Source organism: Mauremys reevesii, unplaced genomic scaffold (genome assembly GCF_016161935.1).
Source record: "Mauremys reevesii isolate NIE-2019 unplaced genomic scaffold, ASM1616193v1 Contig16, whole genome shotgun sequence".
In the NCBI taxonomy this organism is placed as follows: Eukaryota; Metazoa; Chordata; order Testudines; family Geoemydidae; genus Mauremys; species Mauremys reevesii.
Genome location: NW_024100782.1, coordinates 188578 through 206441, shown reverse-complemented (window position 1 = coordinate 206441; position 17864 = coordinate 188578). Strand labels below are relative to the sequence as shown.

Here is a 17864-nt window from a genome sequence, read left to right as displayed (position 1 = left end):
CGGCCGCTGGCCAAGCTCGGCAGCTGCGGCTCTGGCGCCCACGAACCCCCCGAGCCCGGGCCTGCTGCGGGGACCCAGCGCGCACGCTGCGCATACCCAGCCCCTGGCCACTCGCGTCTGGGCTGGCTGCCCAGCTGGTGCAATCCTGCGGGCGGGCTCGGAGTGGGGGCAGCAGGCCCCAGCCCCCCGCATCCCGCTCGGGTCCTGCAGGGGAACGAACGGGACTGGGCTGCCGATGCCTCCACCATGGGATTGCACCAGCTGGGCAGCCAGCCCAGACGCGACTGGCCAGGGCTGGGCTGAGCGCGGCGCGCTGCCCGCAGCAGGCCCGGGCTCGGGGGGTTCGGGCCCAGGTGCCAAAGCCGCAGCCGCCGAGCGCCACGTGCTTGGCCACTTCTTCCCCCCGCGGCAGTGGGAGCTGCAGCAGCGGCTGCTCCTGAGTCCCCTGCCCAGTGGGGAGAACAGCCGCCACCTAGCCCCACGGGCCGCCCCTACTCTCCCTCCAGGTACCGCGCCCGAGTCCCGCCTGCTCGGGGCCAGGCCAGACTCACACTCACCCCGGCCCCGCACTCCCCCGAGTCTCCTGGGCATGGCATGCTTGGAAAGAGGCGGGGATTTGGGGAGGGAGACAATGGGGCAGTGAGGGGGCGGGGATGGGGGCGAGGATTTGGGGACGGATCCAATGGGGACGGAGGGGCGGAGTCGGGCAGGAGGGCGCGAGCCCTTCGGGCTCCGGAGCCTTTGCTTGTTTGTCCAGTGTCCCGACCTAACATTGGTCGGGACGCGGGACAAACAAGCAAATATCGGGACAGTCCCGATAAAATCGGGACGTCTGGTCACCCTAGGTGGAGCTGTGCCAGAGGGGTGTTAAGCTACAGGAAACTTTGAGGGGTCACCCCTGGTTGCAGGTGCTGGGCCATGCGCCGTGTGTCTTAAGCTGCCAGGGCAGGTGCTAAGCAGAGGGTCTGCACCCCTAGAGTGTGCCCAGGGACCCCAAGACAGGGTCTGGGCCTGGGCTCTGTTCAGACTCTGGGATCCAGGGGCTGGGTCCACTCACAGCAATCTGGGGAGTGGCCAAGAGGGGGCGCTCATCAGCCAGGCACTGTCTGGCATGCCCCTAAGGGAGCTGGGGCACTCACCTGTGGGAAGAGGGGAGCAGTCACTGGAGTGGGGAAACGGAGAGAGATTGAGCAGACAGGGCCAGAGCCCAGCTGGTGGGAACCGGCCCCACTCCCTTGGAATCAATGGGCCAGAGCCCAACTGGTGTGAATGGGCCCCGCTCCCTTGGAATCAGTGGGCCAGATCCCAGCTGGTGTGAACCGGCCCTGCTCCCAATAGGCCAGAGCCCAGCTGTCTCATTTTGTTGCATTGTGCTGGTACAGACAGAGAAATCCGCTCTCGCTGAAGTGCAGACGGATGTGTTCTGCCTCCTCCCACATCCTCTGATCGTGCCATTTCTGGTTAGCCCTTCAGGGTTGGAGAGAGCTGGACATATGGACAGAGACACGGGCGCTGGACAGATAGATAGAGACATGAGGCCCTGGGAAGCTCTGAAGCTTTATTGGCCTGGCTCATATGGCAAAGAATCGGCAACTTCACCCCGTCACCCTCAGCGTGAGACAAACCAGCCCCACCCGGATGGGGACAACGCTCCAGCCTGGAGTCTGCCCAGCCCTCACCACCTCCCATCCCCGACCGGCCCAGCCTCATGTTCCATCCCACATTTCCCCCTCCTCCCACCACGTCCCATCCCCATCTGCCCCAAGCTCGCCATGTCCCATCCCCTCTCTGCCCTTCCCCTCGCCACATCCCATCCCCCATCTAACCCACTTCCCTGCCATGTCCCATCCCCCATCTGGCCCACCCCTCGCCATATCCCATCCCCAGTCTGCCACCCCTACCCCTTCCTATCGTACCCCCCATCTGCCCCGTCCACTGACACATCCCATCCGTGCCACCCTTGTTTGGACTCTGAGCTCCACGCTGGAATTGCACACACATGACACAGATAGAGCTGCGGCACCACACAGAGTGAGAGAGATCCCAGGGCAAATCCAGGACTGCTGTAGCAGGGTGGTGGGCACCCTAGAAATGAAAGCAAGAGGGAGGGATTGCCACCCCCCGAGTATCTATTAGCAATGGCTAGATAGGGGGTGTGACAGAGAGGCGGGTGTGTTAGCCAGAGAGACAGAGGGGCGTGTTAGGGAGACAAATTGACTGGTGTGTTGACTGGTTGTATCCCAGCCAGCCAGCTCATCCCCACTGGGATTCCGTCACCCATGGGCTCTCTGTGGCATGACCCTCATCTGTGGCACCCCCTCGAGGCAGCGGTTTTTGCTGAGGTTCTTCTTAGCACAGCTGGCACAGCCATTGTTATCACACTTGTACATTGGGGCGTTTTGGATGGTTTGCCAGGCTTCCCACAATGCCTTCCGCTTCTGGGCCTTGTCTTTCCAGTAGACCTGCTGGAAGGCCAAGGCCTGGAAGTTGTTGTTGATGGCACCGAAGACCCCGTCCATGAGGTCCCGGATGTAGAAGCAGCTCGAGTCATTAAGGCAGGTGCCCAGACACGGCGAGTTCTTGGTGAAGAAGATGAGGCAGCTGTTCCAACCACAGGGTTGGTCCGGGTACCACTTCTTGTAGCAGTTGCTGCCGCATTCCTTGTCCGGGACACGGGTTTCTGAGCAGTTCTTCTGGCCCCGGGTATTGTCCAGGAGGCGGGAGATGGGGCTGATGCCATTCTGGTCCGGGCTGAGCAGCAGGAACTCAGAGTGCAGGGTGGGGTGGTTCTTCTGGAACTTGGGCCGGGCGGCCGTGATCTTCTGGCCCTCAAACAGCTCCTTGCTGTTGAGTTTAGCCTTCATCTTTTTCAGCTCTGCCTCACTCAGGTACGTCATCAGCTGCTTCTCCTTGAAGAGATTACAGGCTGCCTGGGGCAGGCTCACTGCGGCTGCGTATTGGCCATTATTGTCAGGGCGAAACCTTTGTGGGGGGAAAGAGGAGAATCTGGGTCACAGATTCATAGAGTTTAAAGCCCGTAGGGACCATTGTGACCATCTAGTCTGAGCTGCATGGCCCAGGCCAGAGAGTATCCCCCAAGGATCCTTGCCCATGACTCCTGTGTGAGCTAGGGTGGATGTTTGAGAAAGAGACACCCAGCCCTGGTTTAAAGACTCCACATGATGAAGAAGCCACCATATCCCTTAGTAAGTTGTTCTACCAATTAGACATTGTGCCCTATTTCTCCTCTGAAATTGTGTTGCTTTAGCGTCCAGCCACTGGATCTCGTTCTGCCTCTGTCTGCTTGACCGAAGCACCCTCTGCCATAGGCACCGACTCCATGGATACTCTGGTGCTGGAACTCCCATGGAAAAAAAATAGTGGGTGCTCAGCACCCATCAGCCACCCGCCAATAACTTTTTGGTGGTGGGTGAGAGGCACTCGGGGAGGGGGTGGAGCTGTGGTGGACAGAGGCAGAGCAAGGGTGGGGCCTTGGGGGAAGAGGCAGAATGGGGAAAATGAAAGTCGGTGCCTGTGCCCTCTGCTGTCAGAAATCTTCTCCCCACACAGATACTTATAAACCCTGCTCAAGTCACGTCTCTTGGCCTTCTCTGTGATAAGCCAAATACACTGAGCTCCTTTAGTCTCTCTCTAGGAGATCCAGACCTCGGATCCATCTTTTCCGATCCCTTTCCAATTCGTCAACATCCTGTTTGCAGTGTGGACTCCAGAACTGGACGCAGTGTCCCATAATGGTGTTGTTAACATTGTATACAGAGGTGATGCCTCCTCTCTGCTACCCAATATTCCTGTTCATCCAGCCAAGTGCTGCTTTCACCCCCTCAGCTCCAGCACTGCACTGGGAGCTCATGTTCTGCTGGCTTCCACCGTGACCCCTGGATGCTTTGCAGAGTCAGCGCTTTCCAGGAGACAAGCCCCATCCCGTGCCTCTGACTTGCGCTCTTTGCTCCTAGGTGTCTAACCTGGCACTGGGCTGTATTAAAACACCTTCCCTTCTCTGGGTCTCAGCCCCACCCCCCCACCTCCAGACACCCACACATTCCTTATGAAGGAGCAGTGGGTGGGTGTGTAGTGAGGGAAAATGAGGGAATACAGATTGGCCTATATAAGCAATGACATGGACAACCCTCTAGAAAAAGGAAAGACACAAAGGCATTGACACAGGAGGGAGTGGAGCGGATCCATGAAATAGAGGGGGAAGGGAGGTGGCACCCAGGGGTCTGGTAGTGGGGGTGGGAGGGATGGAAGGAGACCAGGTGTGTGCAGTGAACTTGGCTGACGCACACTAGGAAGGCTGCAACCCCTATGTGCATGTGTGTTTGCATATATATATGTTCTTGTCCCGATACTACATATATAGATGTCCAGATCATTGATACAGATATTAAATAGTATCAGGACAAGAACATGGTCATATTTTTATGATTCCGATGCATGCCTCAGTTTCTCTCTACTTTGAATTGCTGTGCATGGAGTGTAAAGGATTAGAAAGCAGCTGGCTGAAACAGACCCATACCAGTGGAGCATCCAGAAAAACAGTGGGAACCCCAAGGACTGACCAATTGACACCTAACAATGGAAATCTCCATCAGGCAGCACGTGTGAACTCAGCAGGGCCCTGCCGATGGGCCAGAAGATGACAGGAGGCTGCCCTTTGGAGAGACACCGCAGCTCTTGCCTGGGAACGACAGAGGCCTGGTAGATTGACCTCACTGAGTGATATAGTTAAGCCAGCCTATGCCCTGGTGCAGCCAGCATGAGGTCGGTGGACGAACTCTTCCATTGATCTTTTAGGTAGGTGGATTAATACAGTGATGAGAGACCCGCTTCCGTTGGCATAGGTAGTGTCTACACCAGGCCTGCACAACTCATAAAGTGGCGAGGGCCATATTACTCCAAAGAAAACAGCTGAGGACCGAACCCCCCAGCCCCTGCTAACCCTCCCAGCGCTGCCCAGCCCCGAAATACCCCTCCAGTGCCACCCAGTCTCCCCAAAACACCCCCTCCCAGCACCACCTGGCCCTGTGGAAACAACCCCCCCACACCACGGAAACAACCCCTCCTTCCCCAGAGCTGCCCTGCTGAAACAGCGGTATTGAACCTTGGTAATACGTTATAGCGAGCCCCTAAGGTAGTATAATGAAGGTAAAAGAAAAATGTCTTTTTGCTAGAAGTAGAATAAGCTCTTCCCCCCACTTTGTAATCAGTTGCCCTGTTGAATGAACGAGGTGTGACTGAGGAAGGCGTGGAAGGCAGCACCTCCAGACAGCTGCAACCCTTGGAGAGGGGATGGGAGCCGGACCAAGGACAATCAAACTTGTCAAGTGGGCTGACTAGAGAAGATCAGACATACTGACGGTCTAGGAGGTTAGAAGCAAGCGCCTTCCTTTGGGAACTCCCTCTTTGCAGCATTGGGACAACCCCCAGCCTAGAGAAAAGCCGCAAAAAGGGCCAATTTTTATGAGACACGATCAGTAGAACAGGTCAGCCACCGACTCCCCGCTTGCCTCCTCACCTCCCCAAATATAAGGCCCCCCTGCCACTGCCCGTCTGCTCAGCTCATCATCCCCCAACCCCCAGGCTTGCCTACTCACCCCCTCCCCCGCCTGCTCACCTCCTTAGCCCCCGTTCCCAAACGGCTGGCTCACCAGACCCCACGCCACTGCCCACCGGCTCGCCTCATCAGCCCCACCCCGCCACTGGCTCACCTGCCCCCCCCACCTGCCCGCTCACCTCGTCATCCCTCCACCCCCCGAGCTCGCCCACTCACCCTCCGCTCGCCTCCTCAGCCACCGCTGCCAGCTTATCTGCCTGTCCATTGTCGCTTGCCTGCCCCCCCCACTGCCCCCCCGCTCACTTCCTCAGCCGCTCCTCAGCTTGCCTTCTCATTGCCTGCCGCTCGCTCGACTCCTGAGGCCCCCTCCCCCACCGCCAGCTGACCTGGCCCCCTCCACTGCCCACCCGCTCGCCTCCTGAGCCCCCCTCCCCCGCCGCCAGCTCACCTGTCCCCTGCCACTGCCCGCCCGCTCGCCTCCTGAGCCCCACTCCCCCGCCGCCAGCTCACCTGTCCCCCGCCACTGCCCGCCCGCTCGCCTCCCGAGCCCCCCTTCCCTGCTGCCAGCGCACCTACCCCCAGCCACTGCCCGCTGTAGTAAGAGGAGGCCCTAAGATATAAACCTTGGTATCAGAGGCCTGGTATGAGGCCTGAGGCCTGAACTAAAGTAATGGTCAAGACTTTGCTAACATAAAGCAAAGTTAAGCTGTGAGCCAGAGGCAGGCCCTGCTCACAGAAGCTGGCAAGGAAAGGGCTGATGCTGCAAGAAGATTAGTACCTTTTAGGTACATAACATTTACATACTTGCACATTCCACACAGATAACAAGGAACAGGCTGGCCCATCCCAATGACAGGGGCAAAAGGGTAATATGATAGATAGAGTTGTTTTGATTGAACCAACATGTACAAGGTGAGAGGCGGCACCTTAATACGTAGAGGGGTTGTACTGTGCTACGTAGAAAGGTTGCACCTCAATACGTCAGGTGTGATGTGTAACTTGTTTGTATCTGTGTATAAGAATGCATCCCTAGGGCGGTGTCTTTGTCCAGCCGAGGGGGCAGTGGAAAGTCCTGCCACTGACTGAGCTGAGTCCATTGTCAGGGAGCACATATGTACTGGCTAGCTGGACTACGTTTGCCAGGGAGCTGGAGACTGTGCTTTTTTCGACAATAAACCTGGCCGACGTGCCTTCGTATCTTACTGGACTCTGTGGTTATTGGGGGTTCTCGTCGGGTCTGCTGTGTCAGCTATCTTCGAAGAGCTGGGGCAGCACACAGAGGGAACTCACGCATGCAGCCGAGTGATATCAACAAGGAGAAAGCAGAGCACCACACCGGTACCACTCTGACAACACCCGCCTGCTCACTTCCTCAGCTCCCACCTCCCCCAGCTTGCCTACTTACCTCCTGCCGCTTGCTCGCCCCCTCAGCTCCCCCACCACTGCCACCACTCACCGGCCTGTCCGCTTCCGGCTCGCCTGCTCCCCCCGCTGCCAGCTCACCTGCCTGCCTGCCACTGGCCCCTTACCTTCTGCTGCTGCCACTGGCTCACCCTCACTCCCCAGCCTGCCACTGGCCTCTTCACCACCCCGCCCACCTGCCAGCCGGCCGGCCAGCCAGACGTTGGCTTGTCCCACCCCAACCGCTTGCCTGCTCTCCCCCGTGGGCCACACAGTGAGCCCACATGGGCCACATGTGACCTGCGGGCCATATGTTGTGCAGGCCTGGTCTACATGGTAGCACTGCAGTGGTACCCCTGTAGTGTTTCAAGTGTACACAAGCCCAGAGAGACGGGGCCCAAATGGATTCCATGGCAGCTTGGCCGGGTAGACCCCTGATGTCGGCCAGTCTGAACTGAGTCATAACCTTCACTCCTCTGTGCTCACCTACGGCCTGCCCAGTGCTGGGTTCCCGGTGACTGCTAGACCCAGCTCTGTTTAGTAAAGGCTGCCTGGTGACGCTGCAAAGATTGGCTGAGATACATGGGACCCTGAAGAGCAGTAAAGCCTCTGTTTATGTGGTTTGGAGCCTTTCTGGCTTTTTCACTGATTTTAATAAAAATCTCCAAGGTTTTGTTTTGCCAGACACCTCGAGGTTCCCTACAATATATCGAACTTCTTGGTTTTAGCTGTGTCTAGCCTGATTCTGGGACAAGAACCCTCTTACCCTCAGCCCATTCATCAACTGTCAATCAACTGGCAATCAATACAAGTATTACTAACTGTTAAAAAGGATCAGGCAACAGGCTTAGCACCTAATCTCATCCCAGAAGGATACTGAGTTTGTTTCACAAGACCTATTTCCCATGAAGCCATGCCGGCTGGTGCGAATTCCCTTTCCACCCTTTAATTCTTTATTCTTGATGCCCTCAGAATGGAGAGGGGTAACTAGTGGTGTTCCCCAAGGGTCACTCCTAGGACCAATCCTATTCAATTTATTCATAAATGATCTGGAGAAAGGAGTAAACAGTGAGGTGGCAAAGTTTGCAGAGGATACTAAACTACTCAAGATAGTTAAGACCAAAGCAGATTGTGAAGAACTTCAAAAAGATCTCACAAAACTAAGTGATTGGGCAACAAAATGGCAAATGAAATTTAATGTGGATAAATGTAAAGTAATGCACATTGGAAGAAATAACCCCAACTATACATACAACATGATGGGGGCTAATTTAGCTACAACGAGTCAGGAAAAAGATCTTGGCGTCATCGTGGATAGTTCTCTAAAGATGTCCACGCAGTGTGCAGAGGCGGTCAAAAAAGCAAACAGGATGTTAGGAATCATTAAAAAGGGGATAGAGAATAAGACTGAGAATATATTATTCCCCTTATATAAATCCATGGTACGCCCACATCTCGAATACTGTGTACAGATGTGGTCTCCTCACCTCAAAAAAGATATTCTAGCACTAGAAAAGGTTCAGAAAAGGGCAACTAAAATGATTAGGGGTTTAGAGAGGGTCCCATACGAGGAAAGATTAAAGAGGCTAGGACTCTTCAGCTTGGAAAAGAGAAGACTAAGGGGGGACATGATAGAGGTATACAAAATCATGAGTGATGTTGAGAAAGTGGATAAGGAAAAGTTATTTACTTATTCCCATAATACAAGAACTAGGGGTCACCAAATGAAATTAATAGGCAGCAGGTTTAAAACAAATAAAAGGAAGTTCTTCATGCAGCGCACAGTCAACTTGTGGAACTCCTTACCTGAGGAGGTTGTGAAGGCTAGGACTATAACAATATTTAAAAGGGGACTGGATAAATTCATGGTGGCTAAGTCCATAAATGGCTATTAGCCAGGATGGATAAGAATGGTGTCCCTAGCCTCTGTTCGTCAGAGGATGGAGATGGATGGCAGGAGAGAGATCACTTGATCTTTGCCTGTTAGGTTCGCTCCCTCTGGGGCACCTGGCATTGACCACTGTCGGTAGACAGATACTGGGCTAGATGGACCTTTGGTCTGACCAGGTACGGCCTTTCTTATGTTCTTATGTTCTTATGTTCCTGTATGAAGCATTCCCATGATTCTGCCCAGGGTCAATGTCAGAGGAAATGCGGAGTCACTGGCATGGCGGAGGGATGAGAACCCTGAGATCAAGGTGAGGGGACAATGGAAGCCCAGGACTGGTATCAGGTACCAGCCTACACTTCCCCAGACCATCCCATTTACTCTTTGTAAATACAGGCACAACCTTATCTCCCCTCCCCGCCATCCTCTGAAACTTCCCCAGGATTCCAGGTTGTGTTAAAAATCTACATCAGTTGCTGAGAGAGCTCTTGGCCAGTTCTTTTAAGACTCTTGGGTGCAAATTATCTGGTCCTGATTTATTCCAAAGGGAGTGTATGGCAAGCACATGACTATCGCTGGTCAAAATATTTCAGACAGAAGAGTTTTCCTTAGGAAAAGGCTGAGTCAAAAAAAATCTAATGGTTTCAAGGGATTACATTGAGTTTGTGTAATTTTTTGATGAAAAATTATCAGAACAATTTGTTTAGATTGAAACATTTGGCTATGACTTTTTTTTTTACGTTTGTTATATTATGTTATATTACTGTTTATAATATACCAGTGAAAACATCTGGATTTTTATATTATATTATATTATATTATATTATATTATATTATATTATATTATATTATATTATATTATATTATATTATATTTCAAAGAAACCTTATTGAGGTTGCAGGAACAAACCATCCCGATGTGTAGGAAGAAAAGTAAATATGGCAGGCGACCAGCTTGGCTTAACAGTGAAATCCTTGCTCGTCTTAAACACAAAAGAACAGCTTACAAGAAGTGGAAGATTGGACAAATAACCAGGGAGGAGTATAAAAGTATTGTTCAGGCATGCAGGTGTGAAATCAGGAAGGCCAAATCACACTTGGAGTTGCAGCTAGCCGGAGATGTTAGGAGTAACAAGAAGGGTTTCTTTAGGTATGTTAGCAACAGGAAGAAAGTCAAGGAAAGTGTGGGCCCCTTGCTGAATGAGGGAGGGAACCTAGTGACAGAGGATGTGGAGAAAGCTAGTGTACTCAATGCTTTTTTTGCCTCTGTCTTCGCAGACAAGGTCAGCTCCCAGACAGCTGCACTCTGCAGCACAGTATGGGGAGGAGGTGACCAGCTCTCTGTGGAGAAAGAAGTAGTTTGGGGCTATTTAGGAAAGCAGGATGAGCACAAGCCATGGGGCCGGATGCGCTACATCTGAGGGTGCTAAAGGAGTTGGCCGATGAGATTGCAGAGCCATTGGCCATTATCTTTGAAAAATCATGGCGATCGGGGGAGGTCCCGGATGACTGGAAAAAAGCTAATGTAGTGCCCATCTTTAAAAAAAGGGAAGAAGGAAGATCCAGGGAACTACAGGCCAGTCAGTCTCACTTCAGTCCCTGGAAAAATCATGGAACAGGTCCTCATGGAATCAATCCTGAACCACTTAAAGGAGGGGAAAGTGATCAGGAACAGTCAGCATGGATTCACCAAGGGCAAGTCATGCCTGACTAACCTAATTGCCTTCTATGATGAGATAACCGGCTCTGTGGATGAGGGGAAAGCAGTGGATGTACTATTTCTGGACTTTAGCAAAGCTTTTGATACAGTCTCCCACAGTATTCTTGCCAGCAAGTTAAAGAAGTATGGGCTGGATGAATGGACGGTAAGGTAGATAGAAAACTGGCTAGATGGTCGGGCTCAACGGGTAGTGATCAATGGTTCCATGTCTAGTTGGCAGCCGGTATCAAGTGGAGTGCCCCAAGGATCGGTGCTGGGGTCAGTTTTATTCAATATCTTCATTAACGATCTGGAGGATGGTGTGGACTGCACCCTTAGCAAGTTTGCAGATGACACTAAACTGGGAGGAGTGGTTGATACGCTGGAGGGTAGGGATAGGATACAGAGGGACCTAGACAAATTAGAGGATTGGGCCAAAAGAAATATGATGAGGTTCAACAAGGACAAGTGCAGAGTCCTGCACTTAGGACGGAAGAATCCCATGCACTGCTACAGACTAGGGACCGAATGGCTGGGCAGCAGTTCTGCAGAAAAGGACCTAGGGGTTACGGTGGACAAAAAGCTGAATATGAGTCAACAGTGTGCCCTTGTTGCCAAGAAGGCTAATGGCATTTTGGGTTGTATAAGTAGGGGCATTTCCAGCAGATCAAGGGATGTGATCATTCCCCTCTACTCAGCACTGGTGAGGCCTCATTTGGAGTACTGTGTCCAGTTTTGGGCCCCACACTACAAGAAGGATGTGGATAAATTGGAGAGAGTCCAGCGGAGGGCAACAAAAATGATTAGGGGTCTGGAGCACATGACTTATGAGGAGAGGCTGAGGGAACTGGGATTGTTTAGTCTGCAGAAGAGAAGAATGAGGGGGGATTTGATAGCTGCTTTCAACTACCTGAAAGGGGGTTCCAAAGAGGATGGTTCTAGACTGTTCTCAGTGGTAGAAGATGACAGAACAAGGAGTAATGGTCTCAAGTTGCAGAGGGGGAGGTTTAGGCTGGATATTAGGAAAAACTTTTTCAGTAGTAGGGTGGTGAGGAACTGGAATGGGTTACCTAGGGAGGTAGTGGAATCTCCTTCCTTAGAGGTTTCTAAGGTCAGGCTTGACGAAGCCCTGGCTGGGATGATTTAGTTGGGTTTGGTCCTGCTTTGAGCAGGGGGTTGGACTAGATGACCTCCTGAGGTCCCTTCCAACCCTGAGATTCTATGATTCTATGATTATATTATAAACATAAAAGTCAAGCTGTTAAAGCTGAAATGGAAATATTTTGAACTTATTGAAATGAAATAGTTAGAGATGGTCAAACCAAAATCTGTTTTCAATTTTTCCAAAACAAAATTTGGAATTCATGTTCTGTGGAATATTTCAACTTTTAGTTCTGATTCGTAAGGAAAAAAAAGAGAAATTTCAGAATTTCCAAGGGAGCTGGAATTCCAGTTTCTGACCAGCCCTTCACATGAGTAATGAGACCCACATCTCCCCCCTGCCTCAGAATCACCCCTCCCAGCTCTGGGCCCCATCTCCCCCAGCTCCTCCAGAATCACCCCTTCCCAGCTCTGCCATGGACCGAGCCACCAATGGCAGCTAGAAAGCCACAGAGGGCAAATGTGAAGCATCTTCCCCCCTTTTCCCTTCACTTTCCCCCCAGAGAGAGCAGAGGGGTCACATCCAGATGGGAAATGCCCCACTGGGTTCTCACTCACCTATCAACATAATTCACAATCACTTTGAGTGCGTCCGGGTTGATGCTCCTGACAGTCTCTGGCCCGAAGCAGAGGAGAAGGGACAGTAGCAGGAGTCCAGCCCTGGGCATCCGTCCCAGCATCTGCACAGGACCCCACAGCGTCAGTGCCCCCAAGTCTGGGCACAAACCCTGAGCCCCCAACTCACATCCCCTAGCCCCTGCTGTGTTACCAACAGGAGATGGGGCAGAGAAGAATCCTGTGGAAGGAACTTCATGGGGTGGGGGTGGGGTGTAAGTGAATGGCAGAGGGGACCCACATCATGTGGGCCACATGGGATCACTTGGGGCAGGGGGCAGGTAGGCAGAGAGGTCACCCTTGGGGCTCTATGGGCCAGGAGGTAGGGGAACAAGGGGGACTCACAAGGGTTTCTATGGGGCAGGAGGAGGCGGGGGGACTCACAAGGGTTTCTGTTGGACAGGAGGAGGCGTGCGGGGGGAGTAACCAGGATTTCCATGGGGCAGAAGGAGGCAGGTGGGGGAACTCACCATGGTTTCCATGCGGCAGGAGCAGGAGGTGCCGTCACTCACTGACAGATGCTCACACCAGATCCCTAGTGATGGGCTTAGTCAGCTGAGTCCCTCCCAGCTCCTCTTTATACTGTTCACCCAACCCCTCCCCTGGCCACACTGATCCCTGTGGGGCGGGGGGGCAGAGCAGGATGTGGGATGGGTGAGGCAGCCTCCAATTTCTAGCTGTGCCAATAGCAGCTTCTGAGCTGGGCCAGAGGGGGGCGCCATGGGGCCAGGGTGTCCGTGGTTTGCTGCAGAGCTCGGCTCCTTCCCTGAACATGGACCTGGTTCCTGAGCTGGCCTGGCCCCGCCACAGGGGGCCCTGGGGAGAGGCAGGGCGCTGGGGCTGATGGCCCAGGCTTGGTACCATGGAGGCTACAGGCCTGGCCCTGTGGAACCGTGCGGGGCCTTGGGGCCTGACCCACTAATGGGGGGTGAGGGGTGCAGGGTTGGGGGGGGTGAGGAGTTGGTGGGGAGTGCAGCTGAGGTGAATAGACTCTCAGGAGGGGTGGGAGAGGGCTGGGGCCAGCAGCCAACCAGCGCTGAGACCATCTGCACCTTCGGGTGAAATGGCCAGAGGTGCCCATCACACCAGGCGCTGCCCAGACACAGTCACAGAGATCGGGGCCCCATTGCTCCGGGCGCTGCCCAGACACAGTGCACACCCTGACTAGTGCTTTTAGGGAGTTAAGTGGGTGTCATAGGGCCCAGATTTCCAAGTAAGCTGAATCAGCTGAATCCAAACAGCGAGGAGCCCAATTTGCCCTGGAGTTTGGGGAAGTGAGAGCAGAGGAAGGTGCCGATCCCGCATGCCGGCTGCGTGGATTTGGCTGACTGGTGCTGGGTTAGACTGAACAACATGTCAGCGCTTTAGCCAGGCAGTACCAATGGGACCTTTCACCCTGCGGCTCCTGGGTGCAGAGTGTGGCCCAGCAATGCCCCGGGCGGCGTGTGGTGGAGAAAGCTGAGGGCACTTCCTGGGCACAGGTGGTGGGAGCAGGATTTGGGAATAATCTGAGTGCACTGTTGGAACCAAGGTGGGGCTAATGCCTTGGCCCTATTCCCCTGTGCCCAGCGGAGAGGTGGGGGGCAGGGGGACTCAGCAGGGTTTCCATGGGGCAGGAATAGGGCAGAGGTGGTATTGAATATCACTGAGGCTGGGAAGGCATTGCAGTGGGATCTAGACCAGACTTGGCCCACTACCCTTACAGACACATCAGGAGTACCATCTGATCTATGGTCATGGAAACATACTTGGAAACTTTCTGGATAGAAATGTGGATGTTCACAGTGCTCCTTCCAAGCATTTGGACCGGTTAGGGGTGTGTGGGCTCCCACATACCGAATCCTGCCGGGTCCATGGGGAGGATGCATGTGGGACTGAATTATTTACCGAGACATCTGGGAAATTAGACCACCTGGTATACCTAACTGATTTATAGACAGTACCCCTAGAATAACACCTGACATTTTGGATAAGGATAGAGAGTCAATGGACATTTTAGCCGTTAGAACCACCACAGCTCAGTGTATCTATAAACTGAAGCCAGGGGAAGTTGTCACTGTTTATGACAATATTTGCTGAGAGGGTGGAGGTCAAGGAACTACCCTGACGGGACACCCATTTTTTCAAGCTAATGCTAGCTGTGTGTACGTTAAAGCCACCACATTGCAAGATATACATATTAATCTTACCACTGCTGCAGGCAATCATATTATTTACTGGCCTGCAGATAGAATGTTGTAAGTAGCTCTTCGATTTCAGGTATATTTTAATTGTACTAGAGTAGTGCCTGATCGGTTTCAAAATTGTCGGAGAAAAACTCAGTTCTTGCTTTTTCGTTTGGGTGCAGCAAAATCAAATACTTTATTATTTCTCCAGTAATTACAATGGAGGGAGAGAGTGCCATAGGACACAGGGTCGCCCCAGTCCTGGACAGGTCTCTCAACTGGTAGACAATTACTGCAAGCCTTTATACTTTTGTTACAGACAATAACTAGCAATAATACAGACAATAGAGAGCAACAACTACATTTTGTTTATACATAAGCCATTCTGCTATCTTATTTGTCTCACTCCTAGGAAAAAGCAAGCCTGCATATTTGGTTATCAGTTACAAGGTCATAATAACTTTGTACACAGTTCTTTCCCTATGTCTCACACTATCCTTGCTTCTAGAAGTCTCACGTCATTAGGGTTACAGCTGGGCTAACTCTTGCTAACTGACTGATATGTATTAAGATCCCCTTCAAATCCTTATTAATTCTTTCCCTGCTTCCACAGTGGTGACTTTAAGACCTAAGCGCCGTGTAAGATGTGACTCCACTGTAGTGTAAAAAAAAATTTGGGGCACCGCTTTTTGGCATCCCCAAATCTTGGTGCCCTAGGCCACCGCCTAGTTGGCCTAGTGGTTACACCGGCCCTGACAGTGTCCCCAGCCCAGGTGACGTGACAGCCAGTGGTGGATTTAGAGTTAGTGGGGCCCCCCCGAGCTCTGTGCTCAGCTTCATTTTTGGGCCTCCTCTTTGGGACCCAGACAAGAAAAAGAACATTCTCTCTTATCTCCCCCTGCCCCCGTTTTTCATTCTTTTTTCCTTCATCCTCCCCCCATAAGTAATAGCAAGTAAATTAAAATAAAGTGAGGTACCTTGATTGTTCTTGTAGTCTAACTTATTTTTCCACAAACCACTTGAAATTCGTGGAGGGTCTTGATGGATCTTTCCAAATATTGTAAAAAAAGATTCGGGTGCAGGATCTGGCCAGGAGCTAGGGCGAGGGAGGGGGCTCAGGGTTGGGGCAGGAGGTTGGGGTGTGGAGCGCTTACCTGGGGCAGCTCCTGTTTGGTTCTCAGGATGGGGGTGGGGATGTGTGTGGTGGGGGTGCAGGAGTCAGGGCCGGGGGCTGTGTGTGTGTGAGAGAGGTGCAGGTTTCAGGGCAGGGGCTGGGGGGCATGACAGGGGGTGCAGGAGTCAGGGCTGGGGAGGTGTGGGGGGTGCAGGGGTCAGGACAGGGGGCTGGATGTGTGTGAGGCAGTGCAGGAGTCAGGGCGGGGGGCTGGGTGTATGTGAGGGGGTGCAGGGAGTTGGGTGTGTGTGAGGGGGTGCAGCAGTTAGGGTGGGCAGGGGGCCGGGGGTGTGGGGTGCTCATGCACGGGGCTGGAGGGGGTATGCCCCAATTCCAGCCCCTTCCCCAAGGCCTCACCCCCGCCTCTTCTCCTCCTCCTCCCTGGAGCTGCGAGCGTGCTGAGACTCCCTCCTCCCCCTCCTCCTGCCAGCAAGCAGCTGATCCAGCTAATCCGCGGCACTGGGGGAGGGAACATAGCGCTGGGGAAAGAGGCGGGGCAGGAGCCAGGCTGCCAGCAGTGGCTTCCACGGAGCCGGAGCAGCGAGCAGTGTCGGGGCGGCTCCAGGCCCCAGCATGCCAAACGCGTGCTTGGGGCGGCATGCCGCGGGGGGCGCTCTGCTGGTCGCTGGGAGGGCGGCAGGCGGCTCCGGTGGACCTCCCGCAGGCGTGCCTGCGGAGGGTCCGCTGGTCCCGCGGCTTCGGTGGAGCATCCGCAGGCGTGCCTGTGGGAGGTCCACCGGAGCCGCGGGACCGGCGACTGGCAGAGCGTCCCCCGCCGCAAGCTGCTTTGCTTGGGGCGGCGAAATCGCTAGAGCCGCCCCTGAGCAGCGTCAAGCTTCTCTGATCCCACATAAGAGAGTGGTGGGTGGAGAAGAGCAGGCCTGGGCCCCTTTTGACCATGACAGCATGTGGCAGATGAGCATCTCCTCTTGGGCCCAGCCCCTGCAGCCAGGAATGACTCCTCAGATTCCATTGTAGCTTAAATACCCCTCTTGAAGAGATCTACCCAAAGGTGGGAGCTGCAAGGGGTCCTTCTTCATCAGCCCATCTGGGGGGGTGCATCACAGACACTTTGCACAGACGTCTGACACAGACCTACCCACTGATCCCAACCTGATCTGTGTTCCTCTGCCTCAGTTTCTTCCCTGCTCTGGGCTGGAGCTGTCAGGAGCCACCTGGGGCCCTTTTGCTGCCACGATCAGTTTGTGATCTGATACACGGGGCCATCTCTAGCCCAGCTGGCCTGCCGTGCCCTGGGCTGGGCCGTGCCCTTGGTCTCTCCTGCCCTGCACTGTCTGTTCCCTGCGGCTCTGATGAGTCTTCCCCAATGAATCGTATTGGAAGCATTGGCTTTGCTCCCCTCTCTTCGCTTGTGTTGGTGATGTCCTGCTGCTCCCCCCAGCTCCTCTCGTCAGACAGGGGGCGGACGTACTTTCTCTGTTGTTCATCAAACACCGTGTCCCCAGCAGGGCCGGCTCCAGACCCCAGCGTGCCAAGCGCGCGCTTGGGGCGGCATTTTGCCGGCAGGGCGGCAGCCGGCTCCGGTGGACCTTCCACAGTCATGCCTGCGGGAGGTCCACCGGAGCCGCGGGACCAGCGGACTTCCCGCAGGCACGACTGCGGATGGATCGCTGGTCCCGCGGCTCGGGTGGACCTCCCGCAGGCATGACTGCGGCTGCTTCACCGGAGCCGTGGACCAGCGAACCCTCCGCAGCTGCGGGGGGTCCACTGGAACCGCGGGACCAGCGGACCCTCCACAGTCATGTGTGCGGGAGGTCCGCTGGTCCCGTGGCTCCGGTGCACCTCCCGCAGGCATGACTGCTTGGGGCGGCCAAATTCCTAGAGCCGCCCCTGGTCCCCAGATACTGTCCCTTCAATCGATTGTTGTTGAATCCCAGGGACTCCCATTGCCCCTGGTCTGGTGGAGATGTCACCAGGCTCCTGGAGGAGGCTCGGCCAGAGGGGCTTTGGCCTGCACAGCACCTGTGTAATAACAGCTCCCAAAGTCCCAATCAATCCGTTGTGCAGCGAGACTCCCCAACCAGCCACTGTGGTATGGGTGGGAGGGAAAATGAGGGGATGGGGGAAGAGAGGAAGTGGGTAATATTTTTGTGGAGCCTAGGTGTGCCTAGGTGTGCCTCAGTTTCCCTCTGGACATTGCATTGCTACCCAGTGTGGGCAGAGGGG

General features: G+C 54.2%; 1 protein-coding gene across 1 annotated transcript; it reads right to left on the bottom strand.

Moving 5' to 3' along the window:
• Nucleotides 1-1932: 1932 nt before the first annotated feature.
• LOC120393175 lies at nt 1933-12820 on the bottom strand. Its single transcript, XM_039517747.1, has 3 exons — nt 12809-12820; nt 12282-12403; nt 1933-2982 (listed from the first exon to the last, which is right to left on the bottom strand). Exons 1-3 carry the CDS (start codon nt 12818-12820, stop codon nt 2274-2276), a joined length of 843 nt encoding a protein of 280 aa, XP_039373681.1. The 3' UTR covers nt 1933-2273.
• Nucleotides 12821-17864: the final 5044 nt, after the last annotated feature.